Source organism: Astatotilapia calliptera, chromosome 3 (genome assembly GCF_964374335.1).
Source record: "Astatotilapia calliptera chromosome 3, fAstCal68.1, whole genome shotgun sequence".
In the NCBI taxonomy this organism is placed as follows: Eukaryota; Metazoa; Chordata; class Actinopteri; order Cichliformes; family Cichlidae; genus Astatotilapia; species Astatotilapia calliptera.
In genome coordinates, this window is record NC_137424.1 from 2,228,567 (window position 1) to 2,249,149 (window position 20,583).

At 40.1% G+C, this 20,583-nt stretch overlaps 1 protein-coding gene and 1 long non-coding RNA gene across 2 annotated transcripts in view; both read left to right on the forward strand.

Annotated features, from left to right (window-relative positions):
* The window catches only part of LOC145424019 (uncharacterized), a 103,869-nt gene that overhangs the window by 14,737 nt on the left and 68,549 nt on the right, over nt 1-20,583 (forward strand). The window lies entirely within an intron of this gene.
* Nucleotides 981-15,749, forward strand: LOC113010535 (uncharacterized). Its single transcript, XM_080296672.1, has 4 exons — nt 981-1,165; nt 5,279-5,384; nt 13,693-14,289; nt 14,615-15,749. Exons 2-4 carry the CDS (start codon nt 5,367-5,369, stop codon nt 15,305-15,307), a joined length of 1,308 nt encoding a protein of 435 aa, XP_080152798.1. The 5' UTR covers nt 981-1,165; nt 5,279-5,366; the 3' UTR covers nt 15,308-15,749.

The following is a 20,583-nucleotide window of genomic DNA, read 5'->3' on the forward strand; positions in this document are numbered from 1 at the left end:
TCTAAGCCATTCCCCTTTGATTTACCGGACATTCACTCTTCTTCTGGTGTGGGCGCTGTTCCAGAGAGTGTTTCACCCAGATCTGTCCAGCACCCAGCTGCTGGTGGACATTACAATCTCAGGCCCAGACGTTGCCCCAGAGTTACGTCTGGCTGGAGCAACAAAAGATGGACTAATGATTTTCACACAACCAGGCTTGATCTGAAGTGAAATGTTTTGGTTAAACCTGTTTGATGCTGTCTTGTTGCATTGCTACTTTGAGTCATGATATGTAGATGTTTCAGTTTGCTCTACTTAATCCAGTTTTATGGCTCTTTCGTGGGTTAAGGTTCATTCTTGGCATTTACTTAGAAAAAAAAGAACAAAAGAAAAAAGTGAAAAAAACTAAGAAAACTGATTTTCCACTGTACATATTCGTCTTATTTTCACCAATTTCATTTTTAAATGGTCTTTTGCCCTGTGTGTGTGCACCAATCTTAGTTGTAACCTCTATGTATAGGGTACTGTTAGGTGTGGTGTGTGCTTTTTCAGCTGTGTACGGCTGAGGACAGCCTTTTTCTCACCAGGGGGGGACTATGTAACAGTTGCTATTGTAATGCAGTGTATCACCACATGGCGGCGCCTCCTGTCTCACGACTGGTGTCACCCCCTTTTTGTTCTTCTTCGCACTCCTCCTGTAATGGATGCTCCCGTGTGTACGCGGACTAGTGTGCTCTTTAGTAATGTGTGGTAGAGGTAGCACTTTTATTTTTGATATTGTAAATAAATGAGTACTTTTTGGAAAGTCAGAAGCTGTTGCTCATTCGCTATCCACCTGCACACCTCCGCGGCTGGCTTCATCTCCACTGCACGTTACAATATGTTGATTTTTTTCGCCTACTCATATCATAATTTTTTTACTCCTGGTTCTGTATGTTCATGTTCTGTTCTTTTGTAAACTTCATCTGTTTGTATGTTGTATACTCAGTGTGTTTCAATAAAGTTCGATTTAAAAAAAGGTACGTTCTAAACGAAGCTTCAGACGTCACTGATCACGTGACTCTGGCCAAACGAATCAAGCCTCGACACGGTGCTTCTGAAGCAGCGCGTTGATCTTTCTGACACACGCACCGGAGCGTCAGCTTCAAGCGGACCATCACTACGTCTCACATCTAAAGGTGTCAAGGTAACTTTGAACTGAGTTCAGTCAATCTGGAGTTTTTCCAAGTTTTCTGTTGCTCTCTGTGAGAGAAGAGCGTTAAAGGCGGGGCTCTCCAGAGTCCAGCAAAACAGGAAACCACAGCTGGGTGTGTGTAAGTGTGCAAACCAATAGAATGCATCGTGGTGGGGGGGGCATCACGGGCATTGGAAAAAAATAAATAAAAGAATCGGTCGTACCCATGCTTCCCCGACGTCATGCCAGCGCATATTGGGAAATTCGTAGGCACCGATCGGTTTTCTATCAGCCATTTGCTGGGAGTAAGGGCGCCCTCCGTTTGCGAGGTGCGCCTGCTGCTGGCGGCACAGGGAGGAGAGGGCGGGGCGGCGGGGAGTCTCTGGCTGGCTGGAGCAGCATCTAATAACCAACTCGCAAAACAAAATAAAAACAACAAACAGATATTATGATACAGACTTATAATCTGCACCGATGTTTTTTCTAAATTCTATAAAGTGAGCGCGAGAGCCCTCGGTGCGCCTGCGCGCTGCTGAAGTCAAAGTAAACTTTATTGTCATCTCCGCTACAGACAGTCCAGGATATAGAGAAACGAGACGACGAGGCTGCAGTTACAGCGGTGCAAGTAAACAAACAATAAATATAAGAAGAGTAAGAAAATAAATCTACACTTTAGGACTCGGGGTAAAGGATCAATAACAATTTAAATTTATAATTTACAGTTTGATGATTTAAAGTCTCACACAACCCGTCAAAAGGGGCGGGGCCGGCTGCTTCCAAGTAGAGCACATTTCATTTATAATGATGTAAATCCAAGCCCATCATGGATTCACGATCTGAATCCTGGGTTGTGTGAAATCCCAGAAATCAACCTTAGACAAAGTGAATCTGTGAACTAAGGTGTAGGTCTGTTAGGTTAATTGTGCTGATCCTCGGGTTGGGGGATTTGTGTTTGTACTGGAGCGCAAAATTCAAACCAATGGAAGATGGACAACAAAAGTTGAAAGCCATCAGGTGCTCAGTTTATGTATTTATTTTTGGCCTACATCAGTAAGAAATGCCACATTATATACACAAAGTTACAGGAATCACCACTCCTGTTATTCATGATGATTTCAGTAACATCACATAATAACATGTAATGTTATTATGTGATGTGCGTACTGTTAATGCTGATGCTGTGGTGAAATTCTCTGCTTCTTTTGTGTATTCTGCATCTATTACGTCAGATTGTCTTACCCCTCATATGGTTGAGAATTTTGCCAATACCCTGTTAACTACATGTTCCTCCATCCTCGACACTGTGGCACCTATTAAAATGAAGCGCCCCAGAACTTACTCACAATGTTGGTTAAGTGACTCTGTTCGCGCTCTACGACGTGCGTGTCGGCGGGATGAGAGAAGGTGGAGGAAAGATAAACTCCAGGCATCTTACGACATCCTACGTACTAGTCGCTTGAAGTTTCAAACTGCTGCCAAAATGGCTAAAGCAGCTTTTCTTTCAAAAATTATCTCTACCAATGGTAACAATCCTCGAATTTTATTTAAAATTTTTAACTCTGTGGTCAACCCCTGCCCCACTATGCCGCTGCCGTGCTCCACGGTTCTTTGCGAACAATTTTTAAATTATTTTTTTAGATAAAGTCTCATCTCTTAAATCTGCTATGACAGGCCCTGCGTTTACCCCTGACTGTTCCTCTTCCTTCTATCAGTTTGAACCCGTTTCACTCCCTACTCTTAAGCGTCTGGTTGAACAACTGAACAATACTAATCTCGTATATAATGTTCTTCCATCTCGTATAGTTAAGGACTGTTTTAGTGCAATTGGACCTAGTATATTGTCCCTTTTGAACTCTTCTTCGCTCTCTGGTTGCGTACCATCAGCCTTTAAACATGCTATAATTCAGCCTCTTCTTAAAAAAAGGAACCTCGATTATAATGATTATGCGAACTATAGGCCGATTTCCAAGCTTCCGTTCTTGGCCAAAATTCTTGAGAAGATAGTGTTGCTTCAACTCCAGGCCTACCTGGATGAGAATAGCATTAATGATAAATTCCAATCGGCCTTCAAACCACATCATAGCACTGAGTCAGCGCTGCTCCGAGTTCTCAATGACCTTCTACTAATGGCTGACAATGGACGCTCCTCGGTCCTAGTGCTATTGGATTTATCGTCGGCTTTCGATATGGTTGATCATAAAATCCTATTGGCGAGACTTGAGCACACTGTAGGCATCAAGGGTGTTGCCTTGGATTGGTTTAAATCATACTTGTCCAATCGGCTCTCCTCGGTTCACTTGGCCACTTCCTCTTCCTTCGCTGTACCTGTCTGTTGTGGTCTCCCTCAGGGATCTGTGTTAGGCCCTACTCTGTTCTCATTGTACATGCTTCCACTAAGCGCTATCTTTGAGAAATATCACATCGCTTTTCATTATTATGCTGATGACATTCAGATCTACTTTGAGTTAAATGATGACCTAGCTTTGTCCTTGAATAGTTTTCGAGAGTGCATGTGTGAGGTCAGACAATGGCTCCTGGCAAATACTCTTATCCTTTATGATAAGAAAACTGAAATTGTGGTCTTTGGCAGTGACGTCCTTCGTGCCAAACTTCGTGATGCTTTTGGTTTTCTCACTAACTCCTTTTCCGACACTGTTAGGAATTTGGGCGTGTTACTTGACAGCTCATTTAAACTTGATAGACAAGTGTCTGCTGTTGTTAGATCCAGTTTATACCAACTCCGCCTTATTTCTAAGGCCAGGCAGTATATCCCGCATAAAGACCTGGAAAAACTCATCCATGTCTTTGTAACTTCGAGGCTGGATTACTGCAATTCACTCTATTTTGGACTCCACTCTGCCTCCTCCATAGTTTACAGACAGTCCAAAATGCTGCTGCACGCATTCTAACCAAAACTAAGAAGTTTGCCCACATTACTCCCGTCCTAGCTGATTTGCACTGGTTTCCTGTGAAATACCGTATCCAATTTAAAATTCTGCTGTTTACTTTTAAAATCACTAATAACACAGCACCGAGCTATCTTAAGGTACTCTTAAGCTTATATGTTCCTGCTAGGGCTTTAAGATCATCCTCACAGTTACTGTTGGTGCAGCCTAGATCTCGGCTGAAGTCTAGAGGTGATCGAGCGTTTGCCCTGGCCGCACCAGAGTTGCGGAACAACCTTCCCATTGGCATTCGGGCGTCTGACTCTATTCAATCTTTTAAATCACGGCTTAAAACGTATTTGTTTAATCTTGCGTTTTCTACCGGTTAAATGCTGGCCTTGTCTGCAGTGATTTATTTTACTAATTTTCCTATGTTGCTTTTTATTTGCGCTGTGTATGTCTTATCCCCATTGTGTGTTGATGGCACAGTTATATTGTGCTATAGCTATGTGCTATAGTTATATTTTTTCTATTGGTGGCTTTTTCCTGTGAACATAATTCTACACTTTTATTTTTATGACTCTGATTATACTTGTGTTAATTTGTTTTATGTTAAGCTCTTTGGCATGCCGTTGGTTTTTAAATGTGCTCTATAAATAAAGATTGTTGTTGTTGTTGTCCTGTAAGCACAGTCTGCCTGTGTCTTTTCTCTGCAAATGAACATTTTCAGCCAATATAGGTAATACATCAACAATGCTGCCGTGGCTAAGTTAGGAATATTTATAATGTCATTTCCAAAACTTGCATATGATCTGCAATTTGTAGCAGATCTACTGACTGTCACACAGCAGCTGGAGCAGTCTCAAATGCAGGTCAGTCCACTGCTGCCCCCTGTGGCCAAGTACCATAGCTACTGCTGGATGAACTCGTGACACATGTGCACCTGTTTCTATGAACACATTGAGTCTGAGTGGCTGCACTTACACTGGTGCATTCAAACATATTGAAAGATGCCAGCAATGTGGATTGTCAAGACTCAAACCAATCCACATTGCTGGCGTTGCATCTTTCAATGGCAGCAATGGCAGGTATCAGCGCTCAAAGCTTTTGTGTTTGTTTCCAACAAGTTGCCCACCTCAGGAAACAAAAATGTGTTCTTTTACTTGTCAGATGAACATATGAGACACTTTGACTCTTCAGTGCAGTGTGGAGCCTAACAAAGATCTGTTTTGTGTCCCAGCTGATCAGCAGGAGGAGGAGAGTCTGACGGAGCAGCAGAGGAACATTTTCAGCTACTTGGACTCAGCTCAGCCACTACAGAGGAAACAATGAGCTCAACACAGAAGGTGACAGACAGAGCAGGACCATATGACCAAAGATATTTATCACCATATACATTTGAATATTTGCCATAACGATGTAGCTGACGATAGAATTGACACCAGACAAAATACTTTACAGCTGCACAACTTTATTAAAAACCCATCAATGTATTTTCACTGAAACAAGCAGCTGTTGTTTATGTGCATTAAAGTTATATAAAAATGTAACAGTGCAAATGCAAATTCCTCGCTGACAGTTTAACCAAAAGGCGTTTCCAGTGGAAACTGGCCGACACATCCTGAGCATAACCATGTATAATATCCACTAAACTTCAGAAGAGGTTATACAGTCGTGGCCAAAAGGTTTGAGAATTGCATAAATATTGGAACCTGGAGAAGTTGCTGCTTAAGTTTTTATAATAGCATTTTGCCTGCACTCCAGAATGTTATGAGGAGTGATCAGATGAACTGCATCGTCCTTCTTTGCCATGAAAACGAACTTAATCCCCAAAAAGCCTTACCACTGCATTTCATTGCTGTCATCAAAGGACCTGCTGAGACCATTTCAGTGATCGTCTTCTTAACTCAGGTGAGAATGTTGGCGAGCACGAGGCTGGAGATCATCATGGCTGTATCCCGATTCAGGTTCTGCAGCTTTAAAGTCCTCAAGGGCCGCGTACTCAAAGACCGCTAAGGCCGAAGTGCGAGGCTCGTAGGCTCGTGAAATGGGACGTCTAGCCTCCGTCGCGCTGCCCAGGTTGCCTAGCAACCATGATACTAACAGCTGGAAACGTTTCATACAGCTTTGTTTGACAGAAATGAAGGAGAACATATTTAGTTCATTTGTTTCTACATGAGCTCTGTGTGATTTGATGAGTATCTGAGGCTGAGACCACAGGACTGTGAAACATGATTGTTGGGCTTCATTTCTGTGCTGAACAGTCGTTTAAGATTAGCTGTAAATAACAATTAGCTGATGTTGTTCATGAGACTAAAGTCATCTCACTGTGGTAATGTAAATATGATATGGCCAATATTATAGTTATTATATTAATCACTTCACTCACAGACAAGTATCTGTGACAGTGTGTATACAGATGTATCATATATAAGAGACAAATATTGTTCTTTTAATATGTTGGTACAAAATTTGGCTCAGTGCTTACATATATGTGTAAAAAGCAAATGTAGGAGCTGTGATAACTGTGTCTGATAGAATGAAGAGTCGACTGATATATGAAATATTCCTTTATTGGGTGAGAAAATCAGACCATGTCATAACTGCTGTAAGTCACACAGAATAGATATCAGAGCCTTAAACAGGCTGACTTCTGCTAAATGGGTCAAACTGGGCAGAAAGTCTACAAACACATAACATCCTTATAGAATATGATGTAACACTATAGATCAACTTAGCTCAGAATATATAAAGCATATAAACAGTTACAGCAATGTGATGCAACAAACACAGCAGCTACTGATCCAAAATACTCAAAGCTTCATAGAACTGAAACCAACATTTATTTTTAGCTCCATTCTGCTGCTGATACAGACTTTAGGTTTCTGAACATTAAACTTGTTGCTGCCTTTCATAGTGTGTAGCTTGAAGGCCCTGAGTACTTTCTCCCACACTGGAAACACTGGGATGATCACATTATTTGAACATTACCTAATAAGACTGATTCAGCACAGACAGTTATGTTAAACTTTCCTAGCAGTCCTTCACAAACAGGGAACAGTCTGTCTATTCTCTCAATCTGTCAGCTGCTGCTGGCTCTTCCTCCTCCTCTTCCTCACACACTGCTGAGTTATTCCTGGTGGATCATCAGGGCTGCAAAGCCTCACAAATGATGTGCAGCAGTGGGTCCCTCAGTCTGTCCTCACTCTGGACACTTGCAGTCGTCACACATGGAAATCAAATGTGTGATAAGCTGCAGGATTCAAGCACAAGTGTAACTTATAAACACATGTTCATACTTTTATTCCACAATCAGAGAGAAAGAAACAGAGAGAGAGTGCAGGACAGACAGACGGGTGGCAGTCTCAGGTGTACACACTGCTACACAACAGCACCAGAGAAGCAGGATTTAGTGTTTGTGTTATTACGAGTGTAAACAAGAAGAGTTCCAGATGGTGCAGTGGACACATGTGTGACTGCTGTGATTAAAGCATCTTTCTTTCAGCTTAACGAGTGAACCGTCAGCTCGTTCAAACACACGTTAAAGTGCGTTTGGCTCGACACCACCGAACAGAGGCAGCAATATAACACAGCTCACATTAACAGTGCAGTGGATCCTGCTTGTGCCGTGATGTTCAGGACTGCAAACCGAGCAGCATCACTGACTTTCAGCTTGTTGTGTTTGTGGATATATGACTGACTTTAATTATCCACAAAATCATCACATTCTCTGTCAGATTAAGGTCGACTATTGAACGGCGTATATTTTAAAGGCTTTAAAACCAAGTTAACGCTGAAAGTACAAACATCACTAATGTCACATAACTCTGCCGACAAGGCATAGCTATGGCTATGAAATGCTCTTTGTGTATCACTTCTTCATTATGAAAGATGTCATTAATGCACTAGTAATGTCTCATCTGGAGTATTGTTCAATCATTTGGTCAGCAGCTAATAAGACAGATCTTAACAGACTTCAGTTAGTCCAGAATAAGGCGTCCAGATTAGTGTGAAGATGTTCATACTATACTAATATTGATAAAATGCATAATAACCTTTCTTGGCTTCCTGTACAGGCTAAAATATTCTCTGGCTTACTTGTAGTTCTAAAGAAAGCAATTCTGTTAAACACACCACATTTATTCTGCTCAGCTGCAGTATCCAGATGAAATACATCATCATATTACACAGTTTTCAACAAGCTGCAATTTAGTAAATGCTCGAGTTAAAAGTAACGTTTTGTAAAACTGTTACATTTAGAGCAACTTTTAAGTGGAATAAGTTGCCTTAAAAAATTAGAGAATTATTCAAAACTTCAATGAACACTTAAAAGCCGATTTACAGAGCTTTTAGTTGTTGTAAATATTGTAAGACATGATTTGTTTTTGAAATTTGTGTAATGTGCCTCAATGTTATTGATATTATTATTATTATTATTATTATTATTGATTGCTTATATTTGAACAATTGTGAAACCTCACTGTGGATGTAAGAGTGAAATTATGTGGATATCTTGAATCCACTTTATTGTGTAATATTTTATGTGAGTATTTGACGGAAGACGAGCAACATCTGTTGTGGAAGCTAACGGGGTTCCTTTAGAATAAACAAACATAGGATTTATTATCACTGAATAATTCTGTATAAATCTATACAAATTATAGAAATATGTAATAGGAAACAACAAAATAATCTAAACTAGAAAAATTTGCATTTCCTGCGAAAATGCAGTGTGGATGCCTTAACGGCTGAAGATATCTGCTGAAAAAAGCTGAAAAAGTTGAAACAAAAAAAAAAAAAAAAAAAGATGCCCTGAGCAGGATTCGAACCTGGCCCTCCTGATCAAAGGGCAGCTATTTAGCTCACTGAGCCAAACACTTTCTCACAAAGAAAAGGTGGAGAGATTGACAATTGTGCTAGCAGAATTTGGGCAAAAAAAAAAAGGGGTGAAAATTCTGCTGAAAAGAGTTCCATCAGCAGAATTTCTGCTGAAAAGAGGTGAATGAGCAGAATTCTGCTGAAAAGAGTTTTTTTCTGAAAACAGCAGAAAAAACTGATAATTTTGCTGAAAAGAGTTGAATGAGCAGAATTCTGCTGAAAAGAGGTTTTTGCTGAAAAAGAGCTGATAAAGTTTGGATTTGTGCTGAAAAGGGGTTAAAAAAACTGAAAATTTTGCTGAAAAGGGGTGAATAAAATGAAATTTGTGTTGAAAAGAGTTTAAAAAAAGTTTAACTGTTAAGTGAAAGAAATGTTGCCATAAGCTGGATTTGAACCCAGGCCTCCCAGTCTGAGAACAGATGCTTATCTCACTGAGGTAAAGCACAGCTCAGCCCATCATGCAAAATCAGTGACCACATTGATAATGTGTACCATTCATTTCAATGGTCAAAAGTCATAACACACATCAGCAGAAATAGCAGAATTTTTTAAAGTTTAAACATAGCATTTCTGCTAAAACTTAGTATTTATACTAAATAATATTTTTTTCCTGCCAAATCATAGCATTTGTGCTGGAACACAGAAAGTTCCACCAAATCATACAATTTGTACTAAAACATTATTTATGATTTAGCAGAAACATTGGGACTTGGTAGAAATACTATGATTTACATGAAATACTTTGACTTAGCAGAAGTACTACAATCTAGGAAAAAAGTACTAAAGCATAGCAGAAATTCTATCATTGAGCAGAATTACTAGGATTTAGAAGAAATACTAAGATTTGGCACAAACACTGATGTGGCTCAAGAACCTTTATTGTGCAGTTATACTATGATTTGGAAGAAATACTATACTTTGGCACAAATACTATGATTTGGAAGAAATACTATGTTTTAGCACAAATACTATGATTTGGCTCAAATACTATAACTATCCTCGGTCAGAAGGAGAGGCTGACATCCAGGGATTAGATTACCACAGGTGGAGTTTATTGCGGTCAGATGGATGGTACAGGGAGGTATGGCATACAGTAGGAGGATGTGGAGAGGTGATATGGTGTGGTTTCTATGATTAAGAACAGGGTATGCATTACAACATGCATACAGATTAAAGATTAAGAAAACTGGTAACAAATTCCTCCACTACAAATCAGTCTGATGCCACTTTTTACAGGGTTCCCGTTTAGTAAGGCACTACCCAAAAGGCGCCACAAGAGGGCACTCCAACACAAGAGATGACCTATTTACACTGATGCACTTAGTAAACAGCCCCTACTTAGCCACTACATAATACAGTGATATTACAGTATACAAATTCACACGAATACTGAGTAGTAATACTATAACATAACAGATTTCCTAAAAAAAAACTATGAAATTGCATTAATTCTATGACTTGGCAGAGATACTACGTTTTAGCACAAATACTATAACAACGCAGAAATACTATGACTTAGTAGTAATACTATAACATAACAGTTCAATGTTCTTGCACAAATACCACAATATGGCAGAAATACTATGTTTTAGCAAAAATACTGTGATTTGGTGTAAATACTACGATTTGGCACACATACTATATTCCGCAGATACACTATAACATAACAGATATTCTACGACTTAGTAGTAATACTATAACATAACAGAATTATTAATTGGGCACAAATACCACGATTTGGCAAAAATACTATGATTGGGTACAAATACTATGATTTGGCAATAATACTGCATTTTAACACAACTACTGAGATTTGATTGAAATACTATGATTTAGAAGAAATACTATTACTCCATACAAATACGATGCTTTGGGACAAATACTATGTTTTGGTTCCAATACTATGATGTTCAACAAATACTATGATTTGGCACAAGTACTATGATTTAGTACAAATACTATGATTTGGCAGAAATACTATGCCTTAGTAGTAATACTATGACATAAAAGATATACTATGGTTTTGCAGACATACTATGATTTTGCACAAATACCATGATTTGGCACAAATGCTATGATTTAGCAGAAATACTATGATTGGGTACAAATACTATGATTTGGCAATAATACTGCGTTTTAACAACAACTACTGAGATTTGATTGAAATACTATGATTTAGAAGAAATACTATGACTCCATACAAATACGATGCTTTGGCACAAATACTGTGATTTGGCAGAAATACTATGACTTAGTAGAAATACTATAACATAACAGATTTCCTAAAAAAAACTATGAAATTGCAGTAATTCTATGACTTGGCAGAGATACTACGTTTTAGTACAAATACTATAACAATGCAGAAATACTATGACTTAGTAGTAATACTATAACATAACAGTTCAATGTTCTTGCACAAATACCACAATATGGCAGAAATACTATGTTTTACCACAAATACTGCGATTTGGCACACATACTATGATTTGGCAGAAATACTATGCCTTAGTAGTAATACTATAACATAAGAGATATACTATGGTTTTGCAGACATACTATGTTTTTGCACAAATACCATGATTTGGCACAAATGCTATGATTTAGCAGAAATACTATGATTGGGTATAAATACTATGATTTGGCAGGAATACTCTGGTTTAGCAGAAATACTCTGATTTAGCAGAAGTACTATCTTTTGGTAGAAATTCCTGCTAAAAGGTACTATTTCTGCGTTTTAGCAGAAATACTGTAATTTGGCATAAATACTATAATTTGGGATAAATACTATGATTTGGCACATATAATATATTCAGCACATATATTATAAAATAACAGAAATATTTGGCCCCAAAACCATGATTTTGCACAAATACCATGATTTTGCAAAAATACTATGAATTGGCAGAAATACTATGATTTAGCAGAAATACTATGATTTGGCAAAAGTACTTAGATGTAGTAGAAGTACTTTGCTTTAGCAGAAATACTATGATTGAGGAGTAATACCTAAACATAGGAGAAATATTGATACACAGACACACATACACAGACAGTAAAGGGAACAGGAGCTGTGGAGAGTCTGGGCTTGGTATATGTAGGTCAGTTAAATTAGCTGCACCTGCTGTAGTCAGCCCTTACACACACAGACACAGAGAGAGGTGTGAGTTTTCTTCAGTGTATTTCTGACATTCAGGATTCCCCTCGAACAAATGGCCATAATTTCCTAACCGTAGAGGCTAGAACGGTCATTCAGGCATCGTTTTATTCAGAAGAGATGGGGGAATCTTCAGGTCTTCATAATTCAGAGATAAAACATAAATTCTTAAAGATATATGACTTGTAATACACTGTAACTGAGTAGAGGCGAAGCAAAAACTGCCTTGACTTGCGCTCAAACAACCTTTGGTAACTCTAAATCTATATGGAGCATCAAAATCATTCTTTCACCGTAAGAAACAGCAGGCTTTGGTGAACAGTCATGGAAATTTTCAGGGCTCTGTGGAAATCCATCAAAAAGATATGACGAGAGAAAAAAGTGGTTCATTTCCAGAGATTGAAATCTGATGAAATCTGAGCGAGGGACAAATTTCCTACCCTCAAACAAGTCCAACTCATTTCAGAACGGTAATAGGTGAGAAAGAAATTCTTGAATTGTGAGCGTCAGGAGTGTCTGAACATATACGGGGACAAGCCTCATGTCTTAACTTCGCTTCGTTAAGGAGATATGACAATTTGAAAATGCCTCTCATTAGAGAAATCCAGCGGTGATTTTGAACAAACTCTCCATTGAGTTTATATGGAGAGTTTTCTGACTTTGTGTTACTCTGAGGAGATTTGCAAAATATCTATGAGTCCCACAACAATGATAGTGACATTTTCTGAAAGCCAGCAAAAATACCTACGTTTTGATGTATAATTTGTGGGGCTTGAGTGGAAATTGAGCGAGTAGCAAGAAGTTGTTTGGACATGAAGAGAAAATTCAAACAGTTTCACTGTCCCCTCTGAGTTAATTGCATAGCAACCATAGCAACGCATGTATTTTCTGAAAAATCACAATTTTGCAACTGAAAACTCAAAGAGGGATAAGATTAAAACGGTAGAAGATCTGAAAAAGCTGAATCATACAGGAATAGCCAAATCATTTGAGAACATTTTAAAGTTTGAATGAAGTTTCTAGGTGAAAGTATGAGGCAGTAGTTAAGTTTCAAAGACAAGAAAGTTTTAGCAGAATTGTGGAAGTTTCCCATTCATTTCAATGGGACAAATTAAAGGAAAAAAGTGTAATATTTTAAAAAGTATAATAGTAATAAACACCAAAAGTCATAGCCGGCATTAGCAGAAAGAGCAGAACAGTTTAGAGTTTGAACGGTGAAAATAGCACAAAAATTGTGGAAGTAGATCCACGGCAAAAAGTGTACGGAAACACCCGGAATAATAATAAAGAAGAAAGAGAAACAGGGCCTGTTAAGGCATCCACACAATTATAAAATAATGTGTGTGTGTGTGTGTGTGTGTGTGTGTGTGTGTGTGTGTGTGTGTGTACAATCAGGAGGGATGGGCATGATTTTAGTGCTTGAACAGTCATGAATTATCTTTAACAGCAGGTTGGATGTAATGTGTTAGAACTACCAGCAGGTGGGGATAAGAGACCTTTAAGGTGTTTGGTGCCACGCTCCACCTTCAGGTTTAAAACTAGTGTTAATGGAGTTTGAAGGTTGAGTTTGTTCCACGACTGCATTTCACTCACTGCCTCTGTTTGTATCTCTGTCACTGCAGGACCAACATGGAGCCAGAAGTCAGCGCTCTCAGGAGGCCGACAAACCTCACAGAAGAAAGGGAGAGAAAAAACACACCTGTGACGAGTGTGGGAAGGGTTTTACTGTGAGGGCTTCACTAAAACAGCATCAGGTCATCCACACTGGAGAGAGACCGTTCAGCTGTGACTTGTGTGGAAAGTCTTTTTCCTTGAAGGGTTCCCTAAAAAAACACCAACTCATCCACAGTGGAGTTAAAGTATACAGCTGTGATCAGTGTGGCAGAGCTTTTACTCACAGTAGCCACTTACAGAGGCATCTAGTTACCCACTCTGGAATTAAGGCATACAGCTGTGACATCTGTGGAAAAACTTTCAGCCAGAGAGGGTACCGAAATACACACCTACGCATTCACACCAGACATGATGTGTACTGCTGTGAACAGTGTGGCAAAGAGTTTACAACAGACGCACACTTACAACAGCACATGTTTACCCACACTGAGGAGAGACCTTATCAATGTGACCTGTGTGAGAAGACTTTTAAATCTCCACATCACCTGAGACAACACCAACAGATCCACACCAGAAAGAGACTCTACAAGTGCAGCTACTGTGAGGTATATATTTATATTGTTATCTTGTCATTTTAGCCTGACTGTTTGGAACAACTCTGCTCATTAAACTGTGTTAGCATGTTAGAAATTCTACTGCATGGAAAAGCAGCTCTGAGTGATTATTCAGATTTTCCTTTCAGTTATGATTTTAGTATTACTGTAGTATTATGGTGGTAGTATTGTAGTTATTGCAGCCCAGTAAACTGAGTGTGTTAACTGAAACAGTCAAATGTAGTTGGACGTCTGCAGAGATGCTCTTTATTTCAGGCGACGTTCAGGATACAAATGTTGAAGGACTGACTTACACTGTCTTTGTGTCTTTGTTTAGAAGCAGAGCGACAAAGATGGATCCAGTTCTCAACCCTGTCATCACTGTGGTGGTGGGAAAGACTTTCATTGTGACCTCTGTGGAAAAACTTTCAGTTGGCAAGCTGCCCTTAAAACACATCAACGTAGACACACTGGAGACAAACTGAAATACTGCAAAGAATGTGGGAGAAGCTTCACCACACCAAGAGATTTAAAACAACATGAACTGATTCACAGTGGGGTTAAAAAGCACCTCTGTGATCAGTGTGGGTCATCCTTCACCACTGAAAGTCAGCTTAAATCACACAAACGAGTCCACACAGGAGAGAAACCACACAAGTGCAGACACTGTGAGAGAAGCTTCTCACAGTCAGGTAATCGTAACATTCATGAACGTGCACACATGGAAGGAAACTACAGCTGTGACCAGTGTGACAAGAGCTTCAGGAATCTCAGTTCATACTCTGCACACAAACGATCCCACGTTACTAATAAACTGTTTCACTGTTACCAATGTGCCCAAACATTCACCTCATTGTCTGCTCTGTGCAAACATCAGCGCGATCACTCAGGGCTGAAATCACTCCCATCACTGGATCACAGTGAATCTGAAGACACAGAAAGATCCTCTGGTTTCTGTGTCAGACTCAAAAAGTTTGAGATCAGGCTCCACAGAGTTCAGATAGAATCATCTAAACTTGTGTTGAACTGAACTGGTTGCTGGGCTGAACTTCTACATAATACAGATCTACATGGGATCTTCTTTTCTGTTGTTTTACTGGGTCAGTTTTGTCCTTTTTTCTCTGTCCTGGTTTTGCTCGTCTGTAAATGATTGAAACTCAGTCAAATAGTTCATTGTTCTCCAGCAAAACATTTTGGAAACTCATGTTTAACCTTTAAAACTCTGACATGTTTTAGCACACAAGGCTTCATCGGGGAGTTCACTCATGATTGGACCATGAGAACAAAGGTTTTTAGTTCTTTCAAAGAGAGTCTTGGAGATGTTTGATGTTTCTGTTTTTCTGAAACCACCTGAAAGAAAAACTATTTTTCTTGCTTTATGTAGTGTGGAAGTTTTTAATGTTTCTTCATCTGTGATGTTCTTGAATGTGTTCACGTGAAGATGGTACAAATAAACTGTCCTTTCAGCTTTAGCTCCTAATTTATTCATTATTTATGGATGTAGCACAGCAGCCGTCTCTTGATTAACACATGGAGGGCTCGGGATCTGATGGTGTCGTCTCCCTAATTTGCCCACTCAGTAAATCTCACTCATGGCCAAGAAATTGAAATAAACCTTGTTTCCCTGCTGGATAGTGATCCACTGTAACTCTGCTCCTCCTTCCTGTTTAGGATTTCTGTGGCTGAAGTAAAATTCCCTCCATCCATCACTTATCCCAGCTAACCCAAAGTGAAATAAAGTTTTGCTGGTCTTAAAAAAGCATTACAATAATGGGCATTACCAATGCAAACTGAATGATACAGAAGATGAAAGAAGAGACTTTGATCAGTTAATAAAGCTCATGATCTGGATTCATTGTGGCTGCTACACAGATACTTCTGGGTCACTTCTCTCAGTTAGGAACCTTCCTCACCAAACTGACTGTTGGACCACACCCCTGGTTTCATGAGAAATTGTTTCAGCCATGATTTCTCTTCCTGTATTTCAGAGTAAAGACTGAAGTGACAAATGGAAGCATGTTTAAAAAACACAATGTGAGAGAGACGTTGAGGTCCTTAGAAGTTACCCTGGGTTTTTCTGTCACCCTGCTAGATGTTACACACCTTGTTATTGGACTGATTTCTACTGCTGGACTACTCCTGCGGAGAGTAACAATACTCTTACTAATTAGCTCCCTTTCACACCTTTGGGGATATTTATTTTTGTGTTTGCAGCGCTGTGAGCCAGAACAGCGAGAGAAAAATCTGCAACAGCGACGAGCCGAATGCTTACGTGAATCGCAGCAGCTGCACATGTGCTACGCTGAATTAGAGGATATCTTTGCTCTGGATTTCTATTTCTACTTTTTCATTTCTATATGATTCTTCTTGCATCTAAACAAAGATGATTCAATTTGCTAAATGTTGATGGCTCTTCGTGCTCAGGTTTAAATGAGACGTAATATTTGCTCTTGGTTTGGTTCTCCTGTACAGAACCTTGCAGTACAACAGAAACCTAAAAACATTATTTGTAGTTGTTATTCTTAGTTGTTCTGCTGCCTAAATACCACAGGGTCTGATTATGAAGTTATTGAGCTGCACATACTTTACGACCTGCTTAAGTTCGAGGTCACAGCGTCTGTAGAGCAGCTGGAACATAATGAAGTCTACAAGGTTAAAGTTTTCTCTTCAGTTATTGTTCTTTCTGCTGCTTGGTTTGATGGAGCTGAGAGCTTTTGTTTTTATTATTGTTATTATAATTATCATTAATATTTTACTCTCTAGAAGCTTTAAAATAGTGTTTGTGTTAAAACATTTACGTTGGTCAAACATGATGCTCTAAATCAAATAAAAGTTTGAAAATAAATGATGTATTTTTAAATGCTGCAACAAATGTTCACAAAAAGTAACTATAATTAAAACCAGTTAAACAAAATCAAATGTTTGAATCATGCTTAACCAAATGCCAGGCTGGAGAGCTGAACCTAAAGTATACGTAGAAAGATTTCAACATCTGAGCAGTTTTTAATGTTTTTATCACATATAAATGTCACAGCAGTGGGTCCTGGCCCAATGCTTTGTGTTTTTGGTTTTCTTTGACTCTTGTTTTTCTTGGTTTTTGTTCTTCTTATTTATCAGGCTCTCAGTAATCTTAGTTCTCCCTCCCTCAGTGTTCATTTCAGCCTGTGTTTAGTTTCTGTTCCCGTGTCCCACGTTTCATCGTTTCATGTCGAGTCAGCCCTGTCTCTCTGTTTCCTGTGTCTCCCCAGTCAGCCCCGCCTCCCTCGGGCACTCATGTGTGATACAGAGTAATAAACCTGACTACATTTGCTACACTCTCTTTATTACCTGTTACTTTAAAATTCATACACTAATTATGTCTGCCCATCTCTCTAATGTGAAGGTCAAAGGTCAACATCCCAGTGACATAAGAATAATCCCAAAGGGGCAAAGGCAGCGGTTAATTTAGCACATTTAGCATTAAGGGTACAGCAAGGATATACTTTTACTTATTGTGGCAGGGGTGTGGTCTCTGGCCTGCTGCAGTGGAGGCTGGTGGCGGGACGTTGGACGGCACAGGTGAGGGTGATGGAGCTCATGACTCTCCCCTTTATAGTGACGGAGGAGACTGGCGTGTAGGAAGCCGAGGAGAGAGCTGGTTTCTGGCTACAAAGACGGCGTCAAACCAGAAAAGATTGCTTGTGGTCAAATGTCAAAGGAGCTTGCAAAGAAAAGCGTCTGGACTTCTTTAAGTTACTTGAAGACGTTTCACCTCTCATCCGAGAAGCTTCTTCAGTTCTAAGGTCAAATGGTGGAGAGTCCCAGATATAAACCTAGTGGGAGTGACCCCCCCCCAGAGGGACAAAAGGACCCCCTGATGATCCTCTAATCGCCTGAGCCAAGGTGTGAAACTGGGTGTGGGTCCCAATCAGCCAGAGTTTCGGGTGAGTTCATTGTGAAACCTGGCCCCACCTTATCATGCGGATTCCTGAGGTCAGATGGCCCAGGATGTGAGTGGGCGTTAAGGCGTCTGGGAAGGGATCTCAAAACTGGATTATAGATGGCAGAGAGTTGATGTCGTAAACCCCGCCTCTGTTCAAAGATGGTCGCTCACAGTGGACATAGCTGCTTCTTTCACTCCTCTTTCAAACCATCTGTCCTCTCTGTCCAAAATGTGAACATTGGCATCCTCGAAAGAGTGTCCTTTATCCTTAAGATGCAGATGGACTGCTGAGTCTTGTCCTGTGGAGGTGGCTCTTCTGTGTTGTGCCATGCGCTTGTGAAGTGGCTGTTTGGTCTCTCCAATGTAGAGGTCTGGGCATTCCTCGCTGCACTGTACAGCAAACACCACATTGTTAAGTCTGTGTTTTGGCGTTTTATCTTTCGGGTGAACCAGTTTTTGTCTGAGCGTGTTGCTGGGTCTGAAATACACCGGGATGTCATGCTTGGAGAAAACTCTCCTGAGTTTTTCTGATACACCGGCTACATAGGGGATGACAATGTTGTTGCGTCTGTCTTTCTTATCCTCCCTCGCTGGTGTCTGATCTTCTTTTCTGAGCCTCTTTGCTGACTTTAAAGTCTAGAAGCGCTAGAATAAAGGTTTTTAGTGGTTTTATTATAAGGGTTTTATTATTATATAATAATGATAATAATAATATCAATAACATTGAGGCACATTGTGTGGAGGAGGTTCAGTCATATCCTGATCATCCAGACAGATTTGATGTTTGGGAACAGCTGCTGTGTAGAAATGGTCTGACTGGTCGCTGTTACTGGGAGGTCGAGTGGAGAGGAAACGTTTTTATATCAGTGAGTTACAGAAGCATAAGAAGGAAAGGAGACAGTTATGACTGTGTGTTTGGACTCACTGATCAGTCCTGGAGTCTGATCTGCTCTGATCGTGGTCCTCAGTCTGTCAGGCACAATAAGAGTCAAACATCCATCTCCTCCTCCTCCTCCCCCTCCTCCTCTGTCTCTAACAGAGCAGCAGTGTATGTGGACTGTCCTGCTGGCACTCTGTCCTTCTACAGAGTCTCCTCTGACACTCTGATCCACCTCCACACCTTCAACACCACATTCACTCAAACTCTTTATCCTGGGTTTAGAGTCTGCTATCCTGGTGCCTCAGTGTCCCTGTGCTGAGTGGAGTGTAAAGAGTGTCTCCTGTTACAGAAACACTCTGACTGTTGAACAGATAGTTCGGTCTGTACATGTCTGTCTCTTTCACTCACAAACACGTTTTCAGATTCATGGATTCAATCAGTTGATGTTTGAAACTCTTCTAAATGATTCCTTGTAAACTTCTTCAGTCACAAACAAACAGGAAGTGATGTCACATGTGTTCCTGTCCACACAGCAGAATGAGTCTATTGCTGACAGTGATGTACAAACAGAGTGAGCATTTCTGAGGCCCAAAATAAACTGAGTAGTTCACTGAATGAACAATGGACTGTGAGCTCAGTTCCTTCATCATTAGTATGGATTATATATGTATATGTATTATATTAGTATCATATATATCAGGTGCTGCTGCTTTCAGTCATTGTGCAAATGTGCTGTTTGTAAGCTTGTAAAGCTGCAGTCAGCTGAGACTGAAGAAGTCACCTGATCAGTGAGCAAACGTTTCTGAAAACGTCCAGATGAACAGAATCAACCTTTTGGGATCAGCCAGCAATGCAGCATCATTGTTGTTCAGCTTCAGAGGTTTGCAGGAATGAACTGATGACCAGAAACAGCTGCAAAGTCCAAGAAAATACCAGCTGGAGTTCAGCTGCATTTGAAGAAGTCAAAGAAAAGTAAGGATGGCAAAGGGCGACGTTTTCTTCCAAAGAGCTGCAAACATGGTCGACGCCTCATTAGAAGAATCATCTGGACATTTGTGAGGAACTCTAACCAAGAAAGCAACATCACACAGATCCAACAGACAGTTTCCATGACTGCAAGTGTTGAGTGGAAAAATGCTACATTGCATTATTGCATCCTCTCACCACAGGAGGCGCTGTTGGCACCACTGATTGCTGATCAGCTGTTCTCTGATGATCTGATTGATACTGTGAATAACGGGACTCACTGAACTCTGTGACACAGTGAAGATTACAGAGTTTAACTTCAACATCTGACTGACGTCACACAGACAGAAGGATGAACCAGTGAGGCACAGAACACAGTTACTGGAGATACTGGATCAGCTCCATGTGAACCTCTGATGGAGAAGCTGCTGAGCCAGAGAAACATCAGGACATGACAGCAGCTGCACTTATCTAACAACATGTAGCAGAGCTGATCTATGTTAGAGGATCTATCACAGCAGCTGAAGCCAAAGTCCAA

What these genes read in the sequence shown, in the direction of transcription:
- LOC113010535 (XM_080296672.1), top strand. An exon ending in ACAAGTGCAGCTACTGTGAG is followed by an intron (nt 14,290 to 14,614) that starts GTATATATTTAT and finishes GTCTTTGTTTAG; the next exon opens with AAGCAGAGCGACAAAGATGG.